At 46.8% G+C, this 27,967-nt stretch overlaps 1 protein-coding gene across 1 annotated transcript in view; it reads left to right on the forward strand.

Annotated features, from left to right (window-relative positions):
* Nucleotides 1-7,975: 7,975 nt before the first annotated feature.
* col28a2a (collagen, type XXVIII, alpha 2a) overlaps nt 7,976-27,967 on the forward strand; it is a 177,599-nt gene continuing 157,607 nt past the window's right edge. The window contains exons 1-2 of the mRNA XM_085986214.1: nt 7,976-8,129; nt 8,588-9,156. Of these exons, the coding sequence (XP_085842340.1) occupies nt 7,976-8,129; nt 8,588-9,156 (723 nt within the window). The remainder of the gene's footprint in view (nt 8,130-8,587; nt 9,157-27,967) is intronic.

Here is a 27,967-nt window from a genome sequence, read left to right on the forward strand (position 1 = left end):
TTCACCCAGAGAGTGGTGAACCTGTGGAATTCTCTACCACAGAAGGCAGTAGAGGCCAATACATTAAATATATTCAAGAAGGAGTTGGATATATTTCTTAAGGCTAAAGGGATCAAGGGGTATGGGGAGAAAGCAGGGACCGGGTACTGAACTTGGATGATCAGCCATGATCGCATTGAATGGCGGAGCAGGCTCAAGGGGCTGAATGGCCTACTCCTGCTCCTATCTTCTATGTTTCTATGTTCTGAGTTGCTCCAGTGATCACTCCCAGCTGCTGCTTTTTCTTCCATTGATCTTTCCCAACTCTATTCTTCCAAACAGACGCTCATCCACTCCCTTGAATGGCTAATTTCTGTATAAAACACTAATCAGCTGCTTAGAGTTGGAGGAGTGGAGGAGCGTCCTATACAGCACATTGACCATCTCCTGGGCCCTTGAACAGCCAGTCAGTGTGTAATATAAAATGCTCCTTTACATCTGGGACTCTTGAACAGTTGGTCTGGGTGAATTTGTATTTAGCAACTTCACAAGATTGAAAAGATAAATCAGAGCTGCGTCAGATTAATATGCTTGGCAATGGATCTCCTTAATGTCGAGGATCCCAGCATCTGTAAGATTTGAAGATGACTTAAGCCAGTCCTGTCACCTAGATTGGAATTGTGTCATTGCGTTGTATGCTAATCGACAGTAGGAATAACATTTTCCTTCTAACTTTAAAGTGGTGACAAAACCCCTTGAACATACTATGAAAAGTGTACACATCCTTTGAAATAACAAACATAGATACTGAGTTAAAGGTTACAACCAAAGAAATAGTTTGGGTAATATTTATGAAATATGAGAGCAAAGCCCTCATGATTTATGTCACCATTTGAACCACATAACTGTTAACAAGTAGTCATTATTCTATATATATTAAATTAACCACAAACATATTGGAGATTATAAAATTTGAGTTGGAGGGCTGAGGCAGATATTGATTTTCAGTCATAACTTTTCAGTTCATCATTCCTATATGACAGCTCCATTATACTGATTGTTTCAAGCCTACAGGAGGTAATGAAACTCTACAGCCCAGAACACAGCTGTCTTAGGTAATAGTGACACTTGGACCTTTTGTTAGACAGACAGTAATATTCTAACCAAACACACATCATATCATACACACGATCACAACCTATATGCTGATTAACCTCTGACCTAGCAGATGTTCACTTTAAACAAGATTGTAACCTGTAATACTAGCCAGAATGCAGCACTAAATTCCACGTAGCAAATGGTTTCAGGTAACCAGTTATTAGATAAATAACAACCTCAACTAGATCTGTCTTTACAAGTTTGGAGAACTGAACAGCACAGTTTTATTGCTGCAACCATAGAAATTAATCACTAACTTATATTCTCCAGATTTACACTGATAAATTACATATTATAATACTTTGATCTTCATAGATAAAAGATATATACAACATAAATATTAACTGCAGTTGAAGGCAATAATTTACCAATAATTAAAACACTGCAGGTTGTATTTGTTCTTTTATTGCCCACTTCACAAATGTCTTTATTGTGAATTTTGTGCTCATCAGACTGAGGAATACTAGCGCCAGGAAATTAAACACTCTCCTTTTCAGGCACTCAATGTCAGCATCAAGCATTCTAGGTCAGGTGTCATACAGTTAGGTCCAGAGTCAGCTTCACCTGCAGAAGAGCACCCCTACTGTACCAACTGATGTTTTTCTATTTCCCATGGTGTGGCTTCTGTGACTGAAGTTGCAAATTTAGTGTAAATGAATGGCCGCTTTGTGTTGGGAGCCCAAGCCCATGATGGACTGAATTGAAACTGTCCAAACTAATTCCAGATAGACCCCTTACATCCAGCAGGCAGATGAGGCTTTCATCCTGCATTAGCTCTGAACCCAGAGACCTACCTACCGCACCACCGAGCTCCTCATAAACTTTTCATTTAAAGGCTCAATTACAGGGAAAGTCAGCTGTTGTGTATGTACCTTTAAGGGAATAACTGGTCTCAGACTGCAGTACCAGCAGTGACCACCCCTGTATAAAAGGCGCTAGCAATCTTCTGTAGTTCAGTTTCCCGATTGTCTCCATTCAGTAAAGACTTGTTATAATCAACTCCTGCTGTCCGTGTCTCAATTATACACGGACATAATATCAGCCACATGGATGCATTACATTGACACTGAAAAGAGGGATTCTTCTTGAAAAGTGTGTGTTGCTTTCTATGGGTCAATATTTTTTTTTAATGAAGCATTATATTGATTGCTCTGTAAAACTACCAATTACATAGCAATTTATATTGGCAAGCTGGAGAACATAATGGGCCAGATTTTGCTGAAAAATAATGGCATTTGAGCAACGCACACTGTTATTAATGTGCAAATCGGCCAGCAACTGGTGGTGAGGAAGCAACACCTCGTATATTGCGAATCGCCACAAGTTGCTGGCCAATTTGCGCTGCTCCACTGTTAGCTTCACGAAAACAGCATCTTGCGCTTAACCTCCCCGTAAGTTTCATGAAGTTGCTGCATTTGCACATCAATTGTCCATTAAACTCGCGTAACAGCGTAATTACCCCTTGTAATGATTGTTAATGACTGCCAATCAATCTCTCTGGCCCAGAAAGTGAAAAATTATAAGTGTGGAGACTCGTTCCTTCGGGTAATGAATTATTTTAGGAGATTTAAAAATATCTAATTTTACATCTTTTTCTTACATTTCCTTTCTGTCTCTTTTTTCGCCCTCTTAATCCAATCTTTCTTTTCCTATCTTTATTTCTCTTTCTGTACTTGATTTCACCCACTCTAATTCACCCTCCTTCTCAGTCTTTCATCTGTTTATTTCTCAATCCGTAAATCTCATTGGTTAAGGAGATGTATTGGGCCGTATATTGCGATCCCGACGGGTGTGTACGAGCTGTGTACACACCCGCAGGGACATGGGAAATGCCGGTTTCAGGCATGCCAAGTGCATGCGCTGAAAACCATCATTTCCGATCTGTCAAGAATGCTCTTACCAGATCAGAAGTCTGCCCTGGAGAAGGGCCTCTGCGGGCGGATAGTTCCAATTTCTGGAGAACCTCCGCCCGCAGAAAACGCTTAGAAATCTTATGCCTGATAAAAGCCAGCATAAGATTTGAAAAAAGTAAAAAAAGAATGTTTTCATTCATTTATCATTTAAAAATACTCTTAAAAAGGTAAGTTTATTTTTAGCCCCGTAAAAAACTTCAGTTATTTTTTTCAAAAAATACATTTTTGTTTAAAATATTTAATTTATTGTAATTTCAACTCATTCTAAAAATGTGATTTAAAAAAATATTTATTTAATGTTTTACAGTGTTTTGGGGGTGATCTCCATTCATATATTTGACAGGTCTATTTGTCAAGTGTATGAAGGAAGATTCTCTTCTTTGATTGGCTCCCCATGGCCCATGTGATCTCAGGGACGCTTGTAAACCGCATGCGTCTCTGGGATACGTAGGCCCTGCACATTTTGAGTTGGAGAGACCCAGGAGCGAAAGTGTCCGGACCTCGGGAGCCCTCAAGTAAGTCCGTAGATTTTTTCCAGATCGGAGGCCTCCGCACGCAGGAAGCCTCCGATCGGAAAATACGGCCCAACGTTTGTCCTGAGGTTCACCAAGGTCCTGTTGCCCTCACTGTGTCGTTATCAGCTCGGACTTCCAGCAAATTTGTGGGCAATTTTTAAAAAAAGCCTAAATGTGCAAGAACAAGTCTAACAGGGCCCGCTGTGAGATGCCCCACTCCAGCAAAATCTGGTCCCATGAGTTTACCTCACCTGATGCCCTCTGATTGTTTCTGCTTTGTTTACTTCTCATGAGTACTCCTTCACATGGAATGTGATTAACATATGGAATGCAATACTAGGTAGAACAGTGGAGGCAAAAACACCCTGCAATTATTTTTTTTTTTTATTCATTGATGGGATGTGGGCATCGCTGGCTGGCTAGGCCTGCATTTAGTGCCCATCCCTAATTGCCCTTGAGAAGATGGTGGTGAGCCGCCTTCTTGAACCGCTGCAGTCCATATGGTGTAGGTACACCCACAATGCTGTTAGGAAGGGAGTTCCAGGATTTTGGCCCAGCGACAGTGAAGGAACGGCGATACAGGTCCAAGTCAGGATGGTGTGTGGCTTGGAGGGGAACTTGTAGGTGGTGATGTTCCCATGCATCTGCTGCCCTTGTCCTTCTAAGTGGTAGAGGTCGCGGGTTTGGAAGGTGCTGTTGAAGGAGCTTTGGCGAGTTGCTGCAGTGCATCTTGTAGATGGTACACACTGCAGCCACAGTGCGCCGGTGGTGGAGGGAGTGAATGTTGAAGGTGGTGGATGGAGTGCCAATCAAGCGGGCTGCTTTATCCTGAATGGTGTCGAGCTTCTTGAGTGTTGTTGGAGCTGCACTCATCCAGGCAAGTGGAGAGTATTCCATCACACTCCTGACTTGTGTCTTGTAGATGGTGGAAAGGCTTTGGGGAGTCAGGAGGTGAGACACTCGCCGCAGAATTCCCAGCCTCTGGCCTGCTCTTGTAGCCACAGTATTTATATGGCTGGTCCAGTTCAGTTTCTGATCAATGGTAACCCCCAGGATGTTGATAGTGGGGGATTCAGCGATGGTAATGCCATTGAATGTCAAGGGGAGATGGTTAGAGTCTCACTTGTTGGAGATGGTCATTGCATGACACTTGTGTGGTGCGAATGTTACTTGCCACTTGTCAGCCCAAGTCTGAATGTTGTCCAGGTCTTGCTGCATATGGACACGGACTGCGTCAGTATCTGACGAGTCTCGAATGGTGCTGAACAGTGTACAATCATCAGCGAACATCCCCACTTCTGACCTTATGATGGAGGGAAGGTCATTGATGAAACAGCTGAAGATGGTTGGGCCTAGGACACTGCCCTGAGGAACTCCTGCAGTGATGTCATGTGATTGGGATGAATGACCTCCAACAACCACAGCCAACTTCCTTTGTGCTAGGTATGATTCCAACCAATGGAGAGTTTTCCCCTTGATTCCCATTGACTTCAGTTTTGCTAGGGCTCCTTGATGCCACACTCGATCAAATGCTGCCTTGATGTCAAGGGCAGTCACTCTCACCTCACCTCTTGAGTTCAGCTCTTTTGTCCATGTTTGGACCAAGGCTGTAATGAGGTCAGGAGCTGAGTGGCCCTGGCGGAACCCAAACTGGGCGTTAGTTAGCAGGTTATTGCTGAGTAAGTGCCACTTGATAGCACTGTCGACGACACCTTCCATCACTTTGCTGATGATTGTGAGTAGACTGATGGGACGGTAATTGTCCGGGTCGGATTTGTCCTGCTTTTTGTAGACAGGACATACTTGGGCAATTTTCCACATTGCCGGGTAGATGCCAGTGTTGTAGCTGTACTGGAACAGCTTGGCTAGGGGCGCAGCTAGTTCTGGAGCACAAGTCTTCAGTACTATTGCCGGAATGTTGTCAGGGCCCATAGCCTTTGCAGTATCCAGTGTCTTCAGCCGTTTCTTGACATCACGTGGAGTGAATTGAATGGGCTGAAGACTGGCATCTGTGATGCTGGGGACCTCAGGAGGAGGCCGAGATGGATCATCCACTCGGCACTTCTGGCTGAAGATAGTTGCAAATGCTTCAGCCTTGTCTTTTGCACTCACGTGCTGGGCTCCACCATCATTGAGGATGGGGATATTTTTGGAGCCTCCTCCTCCTGTTAACTGGTTAATTGTCCACCACCACTCACGACTGGATGTGGCAGGACTGCAGAGCTTTGATTTGATCCGATGGCTGTGAGATCGCTTAGCTCTGTCTATCGCATGTTGCTTCCGTTGTTTGGCATGCTAGTAGTCCTGTGTTGTAGCCTCACCAGGTTGACACCTCATTTTTCGGTATGCTTGGTGCTGTTTCCGGTATGCTCTCCTGCACTCTTCGTTAAACCAGGGTTGATCTCCCGGCTTGATAGTAATGGTAGAGTGAGGGATATGCCGGGCCATGAGGTTACAGATTGTGGTTGAATACAATTCTGCTGCTGCTGATGGCCCACAGTGCCTCATGGATGCCCAGTTTTGAGTTGCCAGATCTGTTCGAAATCTGTCCCATTTAGCACGGTGGTAGTGCCACACAACACGGTGGAGGGTATCCTCAACATGAAGACGGGACTTCGTCTCCACAAGGACTGTGCGGTGGTCACTTCCACCAATGCTGTCATGGACAGGTGCATCTGCAACTGGTAGATTGGTGAGGACGAAATCAAGTAGGTTTTTCCCTCTTGTTGGTTCCCTCACCACCTGTCGCAGACCCAGTCTGGCAGCTATGTCCTTTAGGACTCGGCCAGCTCGGTCAGTTGTGGTGCTACCGAGCCACTCTTGGTGATGGACATTGAAGTCCCCCACCCAGAGGACATTTTGTGCCCTTGCTACTCTCAGTGCTTCTTCCAATTGGTGTTCAACATGAAGGAGTACTGATTCATCAGCTGAGGGAGGACGGTAGGTGGTAATTAGCAGGAGGTTTCCTTGCCCATGTTTGACTTGATGCCATGAGACCTCATGGGGTCCTGAGTCAATGTTGAGGACTCCCAGGGCTACTCCCTCCCGACTGTATACCACGGTGCCACCACCTCTGGTGGGTCTGTCCTGCCGGTGGGACAGGACATACCCAGGGATGGTGATGGTGGTGTCTGGGACATTGGTTGTAAGGTATGATTCGGTAATTATGACTATGTCAGGCTGTTGCTTGACTAGTCTGTGGGACAGCTCTCCCAATTTTGGCACAAGCCCCCAGATGTTGGTAAGGAGGACTTTGCAGGGTAGACAGGGCTAGGTTTGCCGTTGTCGTTGTCGTTTCCGGTGCCGAGGTTGATGCCGGGTGGTCCGTCCGGTTTTATTCTTATTGTTGGATGCTATGATGAACAGTTGGATGCTATGATGATTTATTATGATGGGAATTGTAGGTTGTTTTGAATGAATGATCTAATATGGGCCATCAGTCTATTTTATGAGATGGATATTGGTATCCAATCTCTCAGTGTCCAATGTATCAAGCATTACTCATTTGTTGAAGGAAAGACTTGCATTTATATCGCGCGCCTTTCACGACCTCGGGACATCTCAAAGCGCTTTCCAGCCAATGAAATACTTTTGAAGTGCAGCCACTGAAGCCATTGTTCAAGCTCAAGAGTTACAGTGGTGGGTGTAACGCATTCTGACTTCACTCTTGAAATTTTTGACATGATTTGAACTTTACGTTGGATCGTGCACGTTAATTCGCCGCCGGGTGCCATTTTTCTTTATTAAGTGAATAATTACCGCAATTCAATTTCACAGTACCTGTACTTTTTATTCTCAGGCGTCCAGGACCTTTCTTGTTTCATCTCTTTTCAAATGAAATTGCAGCTCCTCGCTGCAGCCAATTGGCTTCGGCATTCCAGTGCCATCCTCGGGCTGTCCCGCCCTCATTTATAAAGCAGGAGAAGTTTAACTTTTCGATTTGAAAAGAGGCAGATTCCCCCAGAGAATGCATTGAAAGACCTCGGACACTCGGCCAGAGTTACCCTGCTAATACTTGTTTTGCTCTTCAATCCAGTGGAGACAAAAGGCAGTTGAGAACTCCCTACAGGTAAATGTTACTTTGTACAATGCCCTAACTCCTATCAGTTACAGTAAATCTAACTTTCTTTCAAATTCGCAGCAGCCTACGACATTTTGGTTATGCACTTTGCAGAATCTGTCGAGTTTTTTCTGTACGGTTGCTAAAGTTAACGTTATACAATTCTACAGCAAAAGTAGCTAGAATCTATCTCTAATACATCAGTATGTTTAATCTGCTAATTGAATGTGATACACTGTAATTTGCGATACAACTGTATAATTTCATATATCAAAACGGACATGTGGGTTCGTGAACTTGATCCGTTGTGTAATGACACTTTTAAATGCAGATTTATTATTATAGGGAGAATGAAAGCGTTCTACCAGCTTTGGTGGCTCCTGGTATGGACAGGATACCAGAACGTTTTATCACAAGACTATGAAGTACGAGGGGATGGAAATTTTGTTAGAAGACAAAAAAATAAGTATCTCTCATCTAATGCACCAGGAGAAAATGAACAAGGTCATATCAGACTTTTATTTAACTTTATGTTGTTTATTTAACACTTGCTTGCATTCATTGCTTTCAGTCGCTTTTTACCCATCTTTCCTCATTCATAACTTCTGCTTTATCTGTTTAACTGTGCACTGGCTGCAGGGTAAACCCTCAGGCTGTTTATAGAGATCTCCACTACCTTAAACACTGCACCTGGCGCAATGTAAACCTGTAGACAATAACGATACAAGAAGTGTTCATTATCAAAGCCACTTAAAAATTAAACAACCTATTTCATTGTGTAAACGTTGTGCTGGCAAACTGCTTGTCTTTCTGTGAAGGAAATACAAAGTGAAGCCAAGTGAAATTATTGAAAGTTGGATTATGTTTGTTTCACTTCAGCCCAATGTTGCAATTCCTCAGGTCACAAAATATGTTAACAGCCCCAAAAATCAATAAATCAATCTTTCTTTCCCACTTTTCAGAGGAGGATTGCAGTTTGGAGATTGCATTCCTGTTGGACAGTTCAGAAAGCGCCAAGGACTTCAACCACAACCGGGAGAAGAGCTTTGTGCTGGACTTTGTGGACCGGCTGCAGCAGCTGCGGGTGTCGAGCGGCCGGCGGCTGGTGCCCAGAGTGGCACTGCTCCAGTACAGCAGCACAGTGCTCATCGAGCAGACCTTCCGCGACTGGAACGGCCCAGCCACCTTCAGAGCCCGCGTCGCCCCCATCAGCTACATCGGGCACGGCACCTACACCACGTATGCCATCACCAACCTGACCCAGCTCTACCTAAACGAGGCGGCCCCGGGCAGCGTCAGGGTGGCCGTGCTCATGACGGACGGCGTAGACCACCCCAGGAACCCGGACATCTACGCGGCCACAGCCGAGGCCAAGAACCATGGCATCAAGTTCTTCACGGTGGGCATGTCGCCCGTGGCCACTGAGCCGCCCAACGCAGCCAAACTGCGCCTCTTAGCCAGCCCGCCAGCCTCCCGCTTCGTGCACAACCTACAGGATGGCAGCGCCCTGGGGAAACTCTTTCAAGAAGTGGTAAGGAGCATGGAGCATGCGTGCTCACACTCATTCACACACACTCGCACTAACTCACACACACTCACACTAACTCACACACTCGCACTCACACACACGCGCACTAACTCACACACACTCGCACTCACACACACTCGCACTAACACACACTTGCACTAACACACACACTCGCACTAACTCACACACACTCACAGTAACTCACACTAACTCACACACACTCGTACTAACACACACACACACACACATTCACACCAACACACTCACCCACACATCAACACATTCACACTCACAGGACCTTACCCTCACAGAAACACTCGCTCACCCCTACACCAACACATTCACACTTGCTCACCCCTACACCAACACATTCACACTCGCTCACCCCTACACCAACACATTCACACTCGCTCACCCCTACACCAACACATTCACACTCGCTCACCCCTACACCAACACATTCACACTCGCTCACCCCTACACCAACACATTCACACTCGCTCACCCCTACACCAACACATTCACACTCACTCACCCCTACACCAACGCATTCACACTCACTCACCCCTACACCAACGCATTCACACTCACAGAAACACACACTCATGCTTCCACATCAATACCCTCACACTCACACTTCCACATCAACACACTCACACTCAGTGGAACACACCCTCACACTCATACCCCCACATCAACACATTCACACTCAGTGGAACACACCCTCACACTCATACCCCCACATCAACACACTCACACTCAGTGGAACACACCCTCACACTCACACCCCCACATCAACACACTCACACTCAGTGGAACACACCCTCACACTCACACCCCCACATCAACACATTCACACTCAGTGGAACTCACCCTCACACTCACACCCCACATTAACACACTCCTATTTGTATACCCTCTCCTACCCAGACACCTGCACACACACACACAGGAACACACTGCAACACCCACATATTTACATTTACATATTCACGCATTCTCAACACTCACACCTATTGGGACAGACTCTCACACTCACTTATTCAGACACCTGCACACACTCACATATTCATAACAAACATGTACACCCACACATTCATACCTATAGGAACAAACCCATATACTCACAACTGGAATAGCATACCTATACACTCTCACTCACATCTTCACAAACGTGCACAATCGCACTTATAGAGACTTCACACCACCAATGGAGTCATTCACGTATTTTTATTATGCACTACCTTTGCACCGGGCCCTGCCAGTGGCATGAGGCTCCATAAAATGTATCCCAATAATCCAGCACATTTGTGAAAACAAAACCATTTTGCGTCCTCACTACAGTTGTAGTGTAAATGCACCTCAGACTCACACATCTACACTGACATTAAAACTCACACAATCACTTGAACTGCACACTCACACATACACTAAAGGGGTAAGGATCGAGTCGGTCGTCAGTTTTACACTCCGCCCGATTTTACTCTCCATTGACTTCAAAGCAAAGTAAAATTGGGCGGGGTGTAAAACTGACGTACAATCCGATTCCGACAGTTTTCCATTGGGTGCATTAGGTTAAAATTATCCCATGAGTTTAGGACCAACACACTGATACACTGAAAGATTTGTACTCACACCTGAATATTCACAAAAATGTTCACAATCACACCTCCATGTTCAGACAAGCGGGCGGGGTGTAAATTCGGCATCCGACCTGAATTTGCCCACTCTTGCCAGGCACATAAGATTAAAATTGTGGCTATATTTTCAGACAGACATTTACACTCATTGGCACTCTCATTCACGTACTTACTTGACAGTTACAAATCTTCATGGATCTCTTACATTTTTTTTGTTTCATTTTGTGTACATTTTCAGGGATTCCTCATGTCATTTTTTATTTAACTTAGACACTGTGATGAAATATTCCATTCATCACTGCCTGTGACTGTGGTTGGTTTCAGGTTCCCCCTTACCATTGTATTGCCTGTGACTGTGGTTGGTTTCAGGTTTCTCCTCACCATTGTATTGTGTATTGGAATGTATGGAATGTGTTGTGTGTAGGGCTCCGCCCATACCTGGCCTCTGTAAGCCAGCTCAGTCTGGCCTCACAGCCAGGACTGCAGACCTCCAGGGAAGATACCTCTCTCCACTGCGTGTTATCTTCTAAGTTAATAAAAGCCTTGTTTTGTTTCGCTAACATCGAGTCTCGGGATTATTGAGGCACATCAATTTTATTAACTTATTTTTCAACACAATGGATCAACTCCTGAAACCCGAACGTTTGGATTTGGATCAGCATGCTCCAGACGCATCAGCATGCTTCGGACACTGGTTTATGTGTATGGAATTCTTCCAGGACAATTCCGCAGCCGTCAAAGACGCTACGGACGCTGCGAGTATGAAACTCGGAATTCTGCGGAATTGGGTAAGCCACCGGGTTTACCCCCTCATCCAAGACGCCGACACGTACCTGGCCGCCTGCGACATCTTAAAGGCGCATTACCAGCAGCCTACGAATGAGGTGTATGCTAGGCATCTGCTCGCCACTCGCGCACAGCGACCTGGGGAATCGGTGGAGGAGTTCCTAGGCACCCTGAAAATGCTTGGCAAAGACTGCAAGTGCCGAGATGTAAAAGCCACAGTGTACACCGACGAGCTTGTTCGCGATGCCTTTATCACAGGCCTCAGCTCCACTTACATCCGGCAAAGACTGCTGGAAAAAACGGGATTGGACCTGAAACAGGCTGCGGACACCGCGCGATCCCTGGATGTGGCCCAGAGAAACTCGGACGCCTACTCTTCAGCCCGCGCCGTCCACGCCGCCACGTGTGCACCAAGGGCGCCGCTATCTTGGAAGGCATCTTCCCCGCCCGGCAGCCCGACACCGTCGGGGCCCCGCTCTCCCCCCAGAAGCCCTACGACAGCCGCGACGCATCGGGGACCCAACTGCTACTTCTGCGGGCAGCCAAAGCACACCAGAAACCTGTGCCCGGTGAAAGGCACCACCTGCTTTAAGTGCAGTAAGAAGGGGCACTTTGGGAAGGTGTGCAGAGGGAACCCCGCTGGAAAACCAAAACCCGCCACCGCCGCGTGTGCGCCGTGGGAGCGGCCATCTTGGACGCCATCTTGCCCGACCTCGTGGGGTCCGCCATCTTGTGAGCAGACAGCGCGGATGCCATCTTGTCTCGATCAGGGCCCTACAGTGGCATCGGTCACAGTGGACCAGACCAGGCCCCACCCGCTATCCAAATCAATGGTGGACATCGAGGTAAACGGGTGCGGGGTTAAATGTTTAATTGACAGTGGAAGCACGGAGAGTTTTATCCACCCGGAACTGGCACGACAACTCTCCCTAAAGGTGGTCCCTACTCGGGGTACCATCTCTATGGCTGATAAAACCCAGACATCGACCATTCTGGGTTACTGCACGGTACAATTGTCCGTTAACGGGACTGTATACGATAATTTTAAAGTATTAATCATGAAGAATCTATGCGCGAGCGTGATCTTGGGCCTGGATTTCCAGTGCAACCACCAAAGCATCACGCTCAAGTACGGTGGGTCCCAGCCGCCCCTCACAGTGTGCGGCCTGGCTACCCTGAAGGTAAAGCCGCCTTCGCTATTCGCGAACCTTACCCCTAACTGCCGGCCAATAGCGACCAAAAGCAGGAGGTACAGCTGGGAGGACAGGCGGTTTATCGCAACCGAGGTAGACAGGCTCCTGAAAGAGCGCATTATTGAATGCAGCAATAGCCCGTGGCGCGCCCAAGTGGTGGTGGTAAGGGGTAGCGAGAAGAAACGGATGGTGATCGACTATAGCCAAACGATCAACAGGTACACCCAACTAGACGCCTACCCGCTACCCCGCATATCAGAAATGGTGAACCAAATCGCCCAATACCGGGTGTTCTCCACCATCGACCTCAAGTCAGCGTACCACCAGCTCCCTATCAGACCAGAGGACCGCCCGTACACCGCCTTCGAGGCGAACGGACGCCTCTACCAATTCCTCAGAGTCCCCTTTGGGGTGACGAATGGGGTCTCGGTCTTCCAGAGGGAGATGGATCGCATGGTCGATGACCACCACTTGCAGGCAACCTTCCCCTACCTCGACAACGTCACCATCTGCGGTCACAACCAGCAGGATCACGACTCGAACCTCGAGAGGTTCCTGAAAACCGCACAAAAACTCAACCTCACCTACAACGAGGACAAGTGCGTTTTCAACACCACGCGCCTTTGCATACTAGGCAGCGTGGTGGAGAATGGGGAAATCGGACCAGACCCCGACCGATTGTGCCCCCTACGGGAGCTGCCCCTGCCCAACACTCCCAAAGCCCTGAAAAGGTGCCTGGGGTTATTTTCTTATTATTCCCAATGGGTCCCCAACTACTCCGACAAAGCCCGCCCCCTCTTGAAAGCATCCTCTTTTCCGCTCTCTGCTGAGGCCCACGCCGCCTTCAAAAGCATTAAGCAGGATATTGAGCGGGCCACGCTACAGGCAGTGGACAAGAACACTCCATTTCAAGTGGAAAGTGATGCGTCTGACTTTGCCTTGGCGGCCACCCTCAACCAGGCGGGGCGGCCCGTAGCTTTCTTCTCGAGGACCCTCCAAGGGCCCGAGATCAGACACTCCTCCGTGGAAAAGGAGGCCCAAGCCATCGTGGAGGCAGTGCGCCACTGGCGCCACTACCTAGCCGGCAAATGCTTCACCCTACTTACCGACCAGCGGTCGGTAGCGTTTATGTTCAATAATAAACAGAGGGGGAAGATCAAAAATGATAAGATTCTTAGGTGGCGGATCGAGCTCTCCACCTTCGAGTATGACATCATTTACCGGCCACGGGCCCTTAACGAATCCCCAGATGCCCTCTCACGAGGGATGTGTGCCAGCGCCACCGGGGATCGGCTACAGACCCTCCACAACGACCTCTGCCACCCAGGGGTCACGCGGCTGTTCCACTTCATAAAGTCCCGCAACTTACCCTACTCGATTGAGGAAGTTCGGTCTCTGACCAGGAACTGCCGCACTTGCGCTGAGTGCAAGCCTCGGTTCTACCACCCTGATAGAGCCCACTTAATCAAAGCTACACGGCCCTTTGAGCGGCTCAGCTTAGATTTCAAGGGCCCCCTCCCGTCCGTCGACCGCAATGTTTACTTCCTGAACATTGTGGACGAATACTCCCGGTTCCCATTCGCCTTCCCCTGCCCAGACATGACCAGCGCCACGGTCATTAAATGCCTCAACAGCTTGTTCTGCCTGTTCGGTATGCCGAGCTACATCCACACGGATAGGGGGGCGTCCTTCATGAGTGAAGAGCTACGCCAGTACATGCTGTCCAGGGGTATCGCCACGAGCCGTACCACCAGCTACAACCCCCGGGGTAACGGTCAAGTGGAGCGAGAGAACGGGACAGTATGGAAAGCAGTCACTCTAGCTCTAAGGACCAAGGGCCTCCCTATCTCCCGCTGGCAGGAAGTCCTCTCAGATGTGCTCCATTCGATCGATACGGTCGCTATTGTGTACTGCCACTAATGCCACGCCTCATGAACGAATGTTTAGCTTCCCCCGGAAATCCACCTCAGGCGTATCCATGCCATCATGGCTCTCCGCCCCGGGTCCGGTATTCGTGCGAAGGCATGTGAGGGGCCATAAGACGGACCCTCTCGTGGAGCCAGTGCACCTACTCCACGCCAACCCCCAATATGCGTATGTCCGGCACGCCGACGGAAGGGAGGACACCGTGTCAATAAAAGACGTCGCCCCAGCCGGTAACGACAACAACCATGGCAATAGCAGCAACAACGACCACAGCAACTCTTACCCACCCACTACTCTTTCATCACCCCCGGAAGAACATCGACCAACGGCACCCTCACCAACTACCCCTTCAACAACCCTGGCGGCACCCCCGGCAGAGACCCAGGAGGCCACCGGGGACACCCAGCCGACACCTGCGACACCACAACAGCCACGTCGGTCGCAGAGGACTACCAAACCCCCGAACAGACTAAATCTATAGAAGGGGTGAATGTGATGAAATATTCCATTCATCACTGCCTGTGACTGTGGTTGGTTTCAGGTTCCCCCTTACCATTGTATTGCCTGTGACTGTGGTTGGTTTCAGGTTTCTCCTCACCATTGTATTGTGTATTGGAATGTATGGAATGTGTTGTGTGTAGGGCTCCGCCCATACCTGGCCTCTATGTAAGCCAGCTCAGTCTGGCCTCACAGCCAGTACTGCAGACCTCCAGGGAAGATACCTCTCTCCACTGCGTGTTATCTTCTAAGTTAATAAAAGCCTTGTTTTGTTTCGCTAACATCGAGTCTCGGGATTATTGAGGCACATCAGACACTCCCACCATTTTCTGTATTTTTCAATAGATAGCCTGGAATACTACAGATATCATTCAAAAAGTTTTTTCTTAAATGTTTAAAAAGAATGTATATTTTATTTTATTTCTGAGAAATCAAATTTTGAAATTTTAACATTTCCCACATCTACAAAAATACCAAGTAATGTTCTCTTATATCCTTTTATATTATTGATTGGAAATGGCTCATTAATTGTGGCTGTTTTTGCTACAAGTTTGTTTATACCAACTTGAATTCTAATTTTTCAATACCTCACAGGTTAAGGTATGATGCCGAATTTGCAGCAGAACAGAATTGTAGGGACAGGTTTGGGCATTGTGATTCCAACATGGAGAACTTCAAGAGTTGGAGAGGTTTAACTGTGTTTGGGACAAATGGCAAGTGAAGGGTAGGCAGTTCCTTACTGAGAGAGATAAATCAGCTGCAAGTCACTGTGCTCTGTTCTCACTCGCCTTCTGTACAGATACAACATATGTTTGACTCTTACTATAATGAGATTTAAACATTACAGTCCCTGAGTGTGAACAAATTGTGTACCTTTGTTCCAGGCTGTATGGCTCATATTCATATGTTTGTGTAGTTATATACCAGGGCAGGGGGCGGAGGGGGGACAATTTCCCTCAGACATTCTGTGCAGTGGTATCGTAAACAAATGTGGGAAGATTTCTTTTAGTATCATAGAATCATAGAATAGTACAGCACAGAAGGAGGCCATTCGGCCCATCAAGTCTGTGCCGGCTCTTTCGAAGAGCAATCCAGTTAGTCCCACTCTCTGGCTCTTTCCCCATATCCCTGCAGTTTTTTCTCCTTCAAGTATTTATCCAATTCCCTTTTGAAAGTTACTAGTGAATCTGTTTCCACCACCCTATCAGGGAGTGCATTCCAAATCCTAACCACTCGTTGCGTAAAATAGTTTTCCCTCGTGTCGCCTCTGGTTCTTTTGCCAATCACCTTAAATCTGGTTATCAACCCTTGAGCCATTGGAAATAGTTTCTCTTTATTTACTCTATCTAAACCCTTCATGATTTTAAACACCTCTATCAAATCTCCTCTTAGCCTTCTCTGCTCCAAGGAGAACAATCCCAGCTTCTCCAGTCTATCCAGTAACTGTAATCTCGCAACCAGGAACCATTCTAGTAAATCTCTTCTGTACCCTCTCCAAAGGCTTCACGTCCTTCCTAAAGTGTGGTGCCCAGAACTGGACACATTACTCCAGCTGAACTAGTGTTTTATATGGGTTTAGCATAACTTCCTGGCTTTTGTACTCTATTCTTGTATTTAGAAAGCCCAGGATCCCATATGCTTTATCAACTGCTTTTTTAACCTGTCCTTCCACATTCAAAGATTTGTGCACAAACACCCCCCCGGTCTCTCTGTTCTTGAACCCCCTTTAAAATTGTACCACTTAGCTTGTATTGTCGCTCCTCATTCTTCCTCCCAAAATGTATCACCTCACACTTCTGTGTGTTAAATTTCATCTGCCATGTGTCCGCCCATTCCACCAGCCTGTTTATGTCCTCTTGAAGTCTTTTACTATCCTCCTCACTGTTTACTACACTTCCAAGTTTCGTGTCATCTGCAAATTTTGAAATTGTGCCCTGTACCCCCAAGTCCAAGCCAATAATGTATATCAAAAACAGTAGTGGTTCTAGTACTGAACTCTGGGGAACACTGCTGTGCACCTCCCTCCAGTCTGGAAAAACAGCAATTCTGTTTTCTGTCCCTTAGCCAATTTTGCTAACAAGCCTATTTCTAGAAATATCATAAACATTCTCATTTTGGGCTTGTACCTACTATCGTCTTCCTTATTTGAAGTAATAACGCTGATGGATGGCTACATAGTGTAGTGGTATCAGTGCCAGGAGTCTCCTTTCCTGGAGCTACTCTGTGCTCCTTGTTTTCAGGAGCAGTGCCTACTATTACGTGAGGAGGACTACACAGAACGGTCGTTAAAATGAGTATTTCGCTGCTCCTGTGCTGTTGCACACATGTCACTCCTGGAGTTCATCTCTTCATGTGGCCAACCAATTTGTCTGAATTAATAACAACAGAATTTATGAATCCCTCCCTTATGGTTCCATGTAACTGTTCTCAAAGTGAGTTGAAGCTGGTTATGACTGCATCTTGAAATTTGGATCCCAAAGCATCCACAGCAGCAGAGCCTGGTGGAGACTTGCTCCTATTGGCCCTGAAAATCTGTCGGCATGGCATACTGGCAGGTATGCCGGGATTGTGCCATTGGAACCTTCGCTGCACTTCCAGTGGACTTTTGGGTTTGCGGGCAGTTTGCTCTTTTGCATGCTGATGGTGGATGTCTATGCCATCGGTGGTGCCCACCTGCTCCAATGTGCTGAAAAACGTGGCAACTGATGCTGTGTCTGGGGGTGTGGACCACATCTCCCCCTGGAAATAAGTAGATGTGCCCTTGCAGCTCCCTTTGTAGGAGGACGTATGTACAGCAAAAAAAATTGTACCTCCTGTTTTTTGGGGGGTCCAAGGCCAGGCTCATGTCTAAACTGATGGGCGAGAGGACCACATGATATTGGTCCTCTTGTACCATTAGGAGGCAACTTGCACACTGCGGGCACTAGTCATGCCCCAAGAGGCAGTTCACCGGGCATGGGGAGGAGCAAAATCAGCTGGCTGAGAAGCAAGTCCAGGGTGGATCGGGGGAGGGGCGGGAAGGGTGACTGAGCAGTGACCAGCAGCGGTCCGCAGTTTTAATATAAAGACAGGAGGAGCACTGATGTTCCTTCTAGCTCTACATTGAGATAGGTTTTAAAAACATACTTTTGTGTTTCATTCACGGCCTTCAGTGGTCCCTTTCAGGATCGCTCATTAGGCCACTGTAGAAACAAAAAAAACTGTTGGAGTTTGCACAGGGAAAGTTCTGATGTGTTTTAGCCCAATATGGCAGAAGTGTCCTGCACCTATTGCAGGATCCTTCTTTGCATATTTAAATTGGGACAGAGAAAAATGAGCGAAACACATAGCAAATTTTACCCCTCTAGAAGTCTGCACTTTCCCCCTGAGACCGTGACAGAGATAAACCACCTGTTGGAACCTGACTGTCAGTCCCTATCCACCGTGGAAATGACTTGTTTGTGTCTGTGAAGGTGACAGCAGCATTTAACTTTTATGCACCTGGGTGCTTCCAAGTGGCAACTGGTGACATTAGTCACATCGGTCATCCAGCAGTTCATCGCTGCATTGGACGAATCACAAATACCCTGTGCAGGTATACCTTTGAGTTCACTCAGTTCCATATGAACCCAGCAAAGCAGAGAGAGAGAGCCATTAACTTCTTCTGAGTGTCTGGATTCCCACAAGTGCAGGGTGTCATTGATGCCACCCATGTGGCTGTAAAGATCAACTTCATGAACAGGAAGGGATTTCATTCATTCAATGGCCAGATAGTAGGGTGATGCAAACCACCATGTTCTGCATGTCATTGCATGCTACCCGGGAGCTGTTTATTCTTGGGCAATTCAGGATACCTGCACTGCTCACCTAAAACAATGAGACAGGTTGGCAGATCGAAGACTAGGGATACATGCTTCAGCCTTTGGCTGATGATACCTTTTGGGAATCCAAGGATAGAGGCTGAAAGTCAGCTCCTTAAGGTCTGGACACCACTAAGATCATCATGGAACAGACCATCCAAATTTCCCAGTCCTCATTCTGTTGCGTGGACAGATCAGGGGGAGCCTGCAATATAGCCCAGCAAGGGTTTCCACATTTACAGTGATTTGCTGCATCCTCCATAATTTGGCCATTACAGAGAGATTGGGCCTTCCAAATGTAGAAGATGAAGTCGACAAATGTCTGGAAGATCCTGATAATGACGAAAAATCCCAAGACAGAGAGGAGGTGGGGCCGGACTTCCAGCAGCCCTGCCATCAGGCAGGTGGTCATCACAAACTTCTTCCAATAAAGAGGTTGCCTTCCATCTGCATGACACAATAAAGCCCTTCAAGACCCCTTTCCTTGTTCTCAGACAACGGCCGGAATTTTCTGGGGTGGTAGCAGGCACAATTGGAGGCGGGTCGGGTAGGAAAGTTGTTATTTTTGGGAGCAGGTCAGGAACCCACTGTCATCCCGTTCCCACGTGCCTTTCCCCCCAGACACCTCTGTCAGCGTGGACCCGACCCGACTGGCAGAGGCGGGCAACCCAATTTAAAGTATTAGTAGCTTGTTGTCAGACCCTTAAGAGTGGTTTTATCCTTACCTTTTAAATTTAACTGGATGGCCACGGGAAACATGCTGCTCGGGAACCACGTCTGTCAACCTGAGGCGGGAGTTCAGTGGCCATTACTCCAGCTGATTAGTTGACTGCATCAAATGTACTATAAAAGCTCCCACCTGAGAGATGATCACTTTCCTCAGCAGAAGCTGTTTTTCCCTACATTCCCAGCACAGATTCTGCAGGCTGCAGTCTTTCCAACAAAGTCTCCCTCCAGTGTCACCTCATTGGAAGGACCTCTCTCACCATTGACAGGTTGCTTCTGTCATCTCTACTTCACCTGCCATCTGTTCCATCAGCATGGATGCTGTTTATACTGCCTCACCTTGGTCCTCAGAATCTGACCACAATGAGCCCCATACACCAACAGCACCAGGCACACCAGCCGCACCAACAACAACACCAACCTTCTCCACAATCAACTGATGCTGCACAGGACAGAGGGCATCAGCACCCAAGCACATTGCTGCCCAGGAGGCCGGGGATGGCTTCATCATGGACAGATTTACTTCACGTGACGCTGTACATCCATATGGCTGCCACATGATGCGCCAGGTTGGCCCATCCCACAGCAACACCATAAAGCATCCCTACAATGACCAAGCCATTCCTTTCACACTCAGCACCATTGTGGGGCAGGGGTACCATTATGTCTCACCATTCACTGCAACTCACTAAGCCACTTACAAAGGTGCACACAAATCTGTCCAAGACCAGAAAGTGTTGAAAATAAAGATTTTGATGTTTGACAGCACATTAACGGAAACTTTACACAAACATTGGATAAAACACCCAAGTGGCTACCCTTGTGAATCTACTTGTGTGTCATCTTTCTCTTCCGCATGCTTCTATGAGGTGCTAGCCTGTGGCTTCAGCAGAGGTAGAGGCAGCCTGCTCGCTTTCCTGCTAGCAAGGAGCTGGAGAGCACCTTTCTGCACATCAGTGGGGCCATGAGGACCAACGTCTACACTGACATCCCTCCTGGAGAGGAGGTCTATGAGCCTCTGCCATCTATTCTCCATAGAGACCATGTGCTCCTGTGAGTGGCGGATTAGCTGCTCCATGTAGGTGGCCATCCTATCCATGGAGGAGCCTATAGTTGGCATTGCCTGCGACACGGTGGCACTCATGTTGGAGATGGACTCCTCCATTCTCTGAACATTTGCAGACATCGTGCTCGCAAAACCTGTCAGAGTCCCCTGCACTTTTTCTGCACCTCCATGACCGCCCTCTTTCTGGATTGCACCCAAGGCTCACTACCTGCATGCAGCTGAGCAGAGCTATAAGCATCCTGCACCCTCCAGCGAGGACTGTCCACTGCTGTCCCCTAGCTGCAATTTCGCCCACTGAGTTGGGTCTGGTGCGGCTGGGGTCAGTGGTGGGGTGCGACCCCGTTGCTGGCTCCAGCCTGCTCTGTGAAATGATTTTACACTGATTGGGCTTGTTAAGTCCATCCAGCGTGTTTCCTGGCCAATTGAAGGAAACGGGTCTGATGGCGTCACTTGCAGACGCGTCATCAGCCGGTTTTCTTAAAGGGACCATGCACAAATTGCTTTTGACAGTTGTGCTGTCAGTGTTCTACAGCATTGAGGTGTGTTGCAAGCACTGCACAGAGGTGCAGGGCTGCATCCATGCTCTCCCATGACTCCCTCCATATGCTTATGGAGGGAGTCACAGCACGTAGGGAGGTTTTCTTCCCTTCCCATGGGCGGAAGAGACCTCCCCAGGTGATCAGTGCAGCCTGGTTGCACATTGCACGAGAGGACACAAGCAGGGATGTCGTTAGGAGGACCAGGCTGCAGTGGCGCAAACCTTTTAACCTCATCCTGCTGTGCCACTCATCACATCCCCATCACTCTGCCTTCCCTACCCTACTCTTGCACATCCTTACTCACACCAACTTACCTTGTACCTCCATCCATCACTCCTATCTACATTATCAGCTCCCCACCTCACTAGCCACCCTCACACTTACCCTCATCCTAGTCCAATCATATCAAGTAACAAAACACGAGGGTAGGCACTTGGGTATTTTAGCCAATGTTCATATGAAGTTTCTGTTAATGTGCTGTCAAACATTAAAATCTTTATTTTAAACACTTTGCGTTCTTGGACAGATTTGTGTGCACCTTTGGAAGTGGCTTAGTGAGTTGCAGTAAATGGTAAGACATAACGGTACCTCCCGCAATGGCGATGAGTGTGAAAGAAATGGCTTTGGCATTGTAGGGATGCTTTATGTTGTTGGTGTGGGGTGGTGCCAACCTGTCACATCATGTGGCAGCCAAGGTGTACAGCATCAAGTGAAGTAAATCTGGCCATGGTGAGGCCATCCCTGGCCTCCCGGGCAGCAATGTCGTCAGGTTCTGATGCCCTGTATCCTTTGCAGCATCAGTTGATTGCAGAGAAGGTTAGTGTTGTTGTTGGTGCTGCTGGTGTGCCTGGAGCTGCTGGTGTTGGGGCTGATTGTGGTGGGATTCTGAGGACCAAGGTGAGATAGTTTCAAGGGCACCGATGCTGATGTAATAGATGGCAGGTGAACTTGAGATGACAGAAGCGATCTGTCAATGGCAAGAGAGGTTGTTCCAATGAGGTGACACTGGATAGAGAGTTTGCTCCAAACACTTGCAAGCTGCATAAAGCTCAATCTGTCTTCTAAATGCACTAAGCAACTTGGAAAGTGAACAGCTATGAAATGGGAGCTTTTATAGATGATTTGCAGCTGTCAAGTTAAGAAATCATCCCATGCTGACACAACTCCCGAACTCCTTACCTGATGTGATCCCCGAGCAGCAGGGAAGCTGTGGGCGAAGTCTTCTAAAGGTGAACTTAAAATAATTTTTAAGTGCCTGTTAACAAGCTTTTAATAATCTAAATTGCCTCCCCCGCCGCTTGGTGTTGAGTCTGTTCAGCGATGACAGACCCAGCATCTGGGAGACTAGTGTGGAGGCGGGTTAACAGTGGGTTCCCTACCCACTGTCAAAACATTTTTTTCCCAGTCGACCCGCCACCAAACACACCCGCTGACCCCAAAAAAATCCCCTCCCCCCATCTCCACCATCTGCTCTTGCTCACTTGTGAGTTGTGAGACATCAGGTGACAGCACTACTCTATCTGGCATGGCACCCACTGAGGTGTGTGTATCTGCGCTGGTGCTGGGTGTGCTTATGTCTGGTGACGGTGCACTGTCAAAAGCTGGAGACTCCTCTGAGGAGTCATCTTCCTCTTTCTCCTGGACAGTGGGTGGTGGGGGGTGCGCTTGATGGACCTGTGGGAGAGTAAATAGATGAGTTAGATATGTCATATGAAGAATGGGTACAGATACCATTATACACATGATGACCATTCAGTGGCTGCTAACATCAGTGCCCATATGAGTGACTGCTGTATGCCATGTAGCTGTATGATATGTAATTCTGTCACCAGGTTGCTGAGATGGCCCTCTCCGTCTCCCACCTCCAGCTGCTTGGCAACTCCAGATATTTCTAAAGCAGCCTCCTCTGCTTTTGTAAGCTTTGCAAATGATGGAGGCCACCGCCGGTTCTCCCCCTCTCTCTCTTATTTTGGGCTCTCATTTCCTGCAAGGAGGGAAAGAAGAGAAGGTTGAGTGAGAGTGATGGAATGAGTGTAAGGGATTGATGGGTTACATCTTTAGCGGGTGACTATGATGGAGTGGGGTGCCAAAGCCAGTGGCCTCCTTGTGTGTTGTTAGTTGGTATGGTTGCATTAGGATGATGGTGAGTGTGAGGGATGGTTAGTGAGATGGGGATGTGATAATGTAGATAGAGAGGGATGGGTGGACATGCAAGGTATGTTGGTGTGAGTAAGGATGTGCAGGGGTTGGGAAGGCAGAGTGATGGGGATGTGATGAGAGGCACAGCAGGATGAAGTTGAGTTTGGTTTTGTACTCACCTTTCCTGATCTAATGAGATCATTGAAATGTTTGCGGCACTGCACCCAGGTCCTCCTCACCACATCTCTGCTGATGACCTCCTCTGCAATCTCCAACCAGGCTTTTTTGGTGTCCTGGGGAGGTCTGGGTAATGCGCAGGGCAGGCTTAATAGTCCCTATTAAGGAAAAGTCATTTTCAGCAGCGGGATGGAGCCAGCAGCGGAGTCGCGACCCGCCATGGCCACCACCCGCACCGGACCTGCCCAGGTAGGCAAAATTCCGGCCAACCATTCAGTGAATCTATAATACTTCTAATATTCTTTCTGTTAGAGAAAAGTTACAAACAGGTGTCAATGGGACAACGTCAGCAGGTGAAAGCCCTGATCTGACATTTTACCAACAATATCAAGGATATCCAGGCCATCTTGTTGCCAGAACTACATTCATAATTATCAGGTAATTCTGAGAACGGTGCAAAATTGCCAAACTTGCAGCTGAAGCTACCTGAAATTCATGTTGTATGTTGTGTTACTCTTCAACGGTATGAACTCTGTTAAGGATATTTACATATTGCATTAGCGACCTGTTTAAGAACTTTCATAAATCCTAAATCCCTTGCTAACTCTTGATACATTTGTTCACAATAGCACACAGTATAGTGGAAGTAGTTACAGTACTGATCTTATAATGGTAATGTGTACTCCTTTTAGTGAAGTAAAGTCAAAATTAAGATCAAAATGAGGATTTATTAGGCATAAGATTTATGGGGGATACTTAACTTAATAGCTGGCATCCTATAGTCATTGTGAATTATTCAGCAGATGGCTGTAAGGCAGTGTTGATGGGTTTAAAACATGTGTGAAAATGTGGTGGCAATTATGTAAGGATTTTGGCCTTGGTAGATTTGCATCTTTTACTGTTGCTGTACGTACCATATGATTGATGCATTTTTGTTCAATCACTGTATTTGGAATGCTTGAGGTAAAACAAAGTGCTGAAGCTTCAGTTGCTAACCATTGCCAACTATTAAGACACATGTTATAATTTTCATTTTAATGCAATTTCAGGTGATGTCTAAACTTTAAAAAAAATTCTCTATTTACTCCAATGGTTAAAATCCACACATGTGAAAATTGAGTTTTCAAATCTGAACTTCCCACTGAATAAATTTGTTTCCGAGTGACATTTTAAAATTTCTTCCACATGTCGTAAAATTATCTGTGGAATAGTTGACCTGGGAGCACAGAAAGTTGGCACTGCATCATGAAGTGGGAAAATGTGGGTCTGTGCCTGTGATTTCTTCTTGCTGACTTTTTGATCTCACCTGGATATTTATGGCACTTGGGGAAGTGTTCAGTGGAAAAGTATTAAAATCAGGCATGCAGAACATATCATAGAATCATAGAAATTTACAGCACAGAAGGAGGCCATTCGGTCCATCTTGTCCGTGCCGGCCGACAAAGGGCTAGCCACACTAATCCCACTTTCCAGCACTTGGTCAGTAGCCTTGTAGGTTATGGCACTTCAAGTGCATATCCAAGTACTTTTTAAATGTGATGAGGGTCTCTGCCTCTACCACCCTTTCAGGCAGTGTGTTCCAGACCCCCACCACCCTACAGTTCTGTAGAATTGTGTTATTCTATAATGTTGCAATGTGTGGACAGCAAACTAGCTGACACTGCAGATGCTGCCAGTGCTTGTTTGGAAGCAGTCTGATGCATAGAAATTGAGGGCCACACTGACTTTGGCGACTATCGGCCATGCCATTCAGATTTCACATGTTCTATTTAGGTCTTCCTGCAGAAGATGACACAGCTCTCTCATTGCCTCCTTACCAAACCTCAACCTCCTTAGGCATTTGTCTGCTGCCATTACCAGGTAGCTCACATTACCTGTATTTTCCATTACAGTACTTCTCTGTTGCTGCCCCTTTGCCTTTGTTCATTATCCTGGCTCACTATATGCAGTGCCTATAATGCGCAAGAACCTAGTAGGGCTAATAATGTGACATTTAGTGCCTGAACTGCAACTACAGGTGCCATAGATATTGATATACTGGCTGCCTGAGCCTGTATGTTATGTGAAATATCTGTGGTCATTTGAGCAGGACTGTTAGGTAATATGGATGTGGGTTTGCCTCAGAATGGCCAGAAGTTTGTGTGGGAGCAGTGGTGAGGATATTGAAGCCCATATTATCTGTTTCCTCAATATGCTGAATGCAAAGAAGACAGACTGCTGTAAATTGAAGCCCAGGATCTCTGGAGGCTCAAGTCTCCAAAGCCCCAGTTGTAGCATTTGTTCAGGAAGGGTCCCTGCATCTTAAGTAAATATTACAAATCCACTAGAACAAAAACTTAATATTTTATAATGTAAATGAGTGAGAGTAAGAGCTACAGGGGACAGAAGGACAAAGTTACTTGCATCTTAAAGCAAGTTTTGTAAAGTGGTAATAAATATTACAAATGAGGCCTGTTTCTATAGGTATCAGGAAGATGTTTAATATTTTTACCTTGTGTTTGTCATGTGATATATTATTTCAGTACATTTGCTATATTATAGTGTTGCACTGACACATTCAAGGTACAGTGGGACCACAATAAATGCTTTTTTCCTAAATTACGTGCATGTGTTTTCTCTGATTTCTTTTGCCTATTGTAGGGGTTGAATGACTTGAGTGGGGGAAGGTGTAAGTGATGTGCTTGGCTGAATCATATCTGAATGGGGTGGGCTTGATGGTGAGATAGTCTTTTGGGGGGAAAAATTGAGTCTCGCCCTATTTGGGGCGCCATTATCGGCCGTGCGCAAGGTTTAGCGCCTGGCGCTAATTATCGTCTCCGACAGCAAAAATGGCTTTTATCGCCCCTGGAGGTGATTGGAGCGCTAAATCAGGTGCTTCACACCTGTCTTAAGGCGCAAAGGCCGAGGAGCGAAGCGCTACCTCAGAGCGCTGGTGAAGCAAGGAAGGGCAAATCAAAATAAACCTGCAAAGTGCTGCTCAGTACTCAAACCTCCTTCACACAGCGTTGAATCTCTCCAGAAGTCTCGCTCTCTCTCTCTCTCAGAATGCGTGGTGCAAAAATGTCACTGACAAAAAAAGGGAGGAAGCGGTCGCCTTTAAATACCGCTCCCCTAGTCCCTTTCTGACAGCATAACGCTCCCCTAAACCTGTCGTTGCTAGTGGCAGGCGGTAAGGCAGGGGGCGCCACTCAATATCCGGTCCGGTGCGCTAACGGGGCGTCGCGCACTCGACTGATGTCACAATCTGCCGGCGCAGGAGATTGTGGCGGTAGTGTTTAGCACCGTCGCAAAATGCTTAGTTAATTTCGCGAGCGGCGCAAATATCGCTGTGCCCAGGCGCTAGTTGCTTTGTGCCCCATTAGTGCCCTCTTAAGGTGCTAACGGGAGGCGCAAACAACTGAATTTTTCCCCCTTGATGTCTTCTTTTCAGCTGTTCATATGGATGTTTGTATTAGAAGTTTCACTTAAGGTCTTAGACTACTTGTTAGCAACATCACAGGAAAACTACTGGTAAACGTTTTTATTTTAGAAACAGTTTTTCATACTTAATCATTTTATATACCTTTAAGCAAAATACATACCATCATAATAGCTGTTCCTTTACTTGTGTTTGTCTACTAATCTTCAAAGAAACATTCAAATCCTGTTCAAATAACAAATAGTTATCGTTACTCATATGGCATCTGTTAATCTTTAGTTTAGGAAAAACATAAGCCTATTAGACTGGAGAATGAAGTAAAAGAGCAAAGCATTACAGAGAATCATTAGAGAGAAAATGAAGCATATTACTGACAGGCACCTGTTACTTTATGATGGAAATAGCAGCATGGGAAAGATCCACACTGCATTTACACTGCTGACTAGGCCATTTACTTGCCAAATCGAATTCCTTTCCCATTCACAATTTTTCTGTAACTTTAAGTCCTCTCCGGAGGCTACAAAAATACTCAATAGATTTATAGGGACTATAGCCAATCTCAGCCATAATGACAGGAGATCCTGGGACTAAAAGGAGTAAAATTATCTGAAGTTTACACTCCTGATCTCTACCCACAACCTCTGCTTACAGTATCTGCATTTGCTTACTAGATGAGAGAGCATGGTAAGGCACAGTTATGACGGTCCTAATTGTTGAATACTCAGCTACCACTTATTGTTCAGACTCACATATGAAAAATGGCCAGTTTGGCAAGGAGCTGCCCACAAAACCTTATCCACTATAAACTAACACCTTCAGCAGAGGAGGGGTAAGTGAAGAAAATTGGAGGGAGAAGAAATTGCTCTA

Source organism: Somniosus microcephalus, chromosome 4 (genome assembly GCF_052327205.1).
Source record: "Somniosus microcephalus isolate GS21.2 chromosome 4, FLI_Smic_1.0, whole genome shotgun sequence".
NCBI classification, from domain to species: domain Eukaryota; kingdom Metazoa; phylum Chordata; class Chondrichthyes; order Squaliformes; family Somniosidae; genus Somniosus; species Somniosus microcephalus.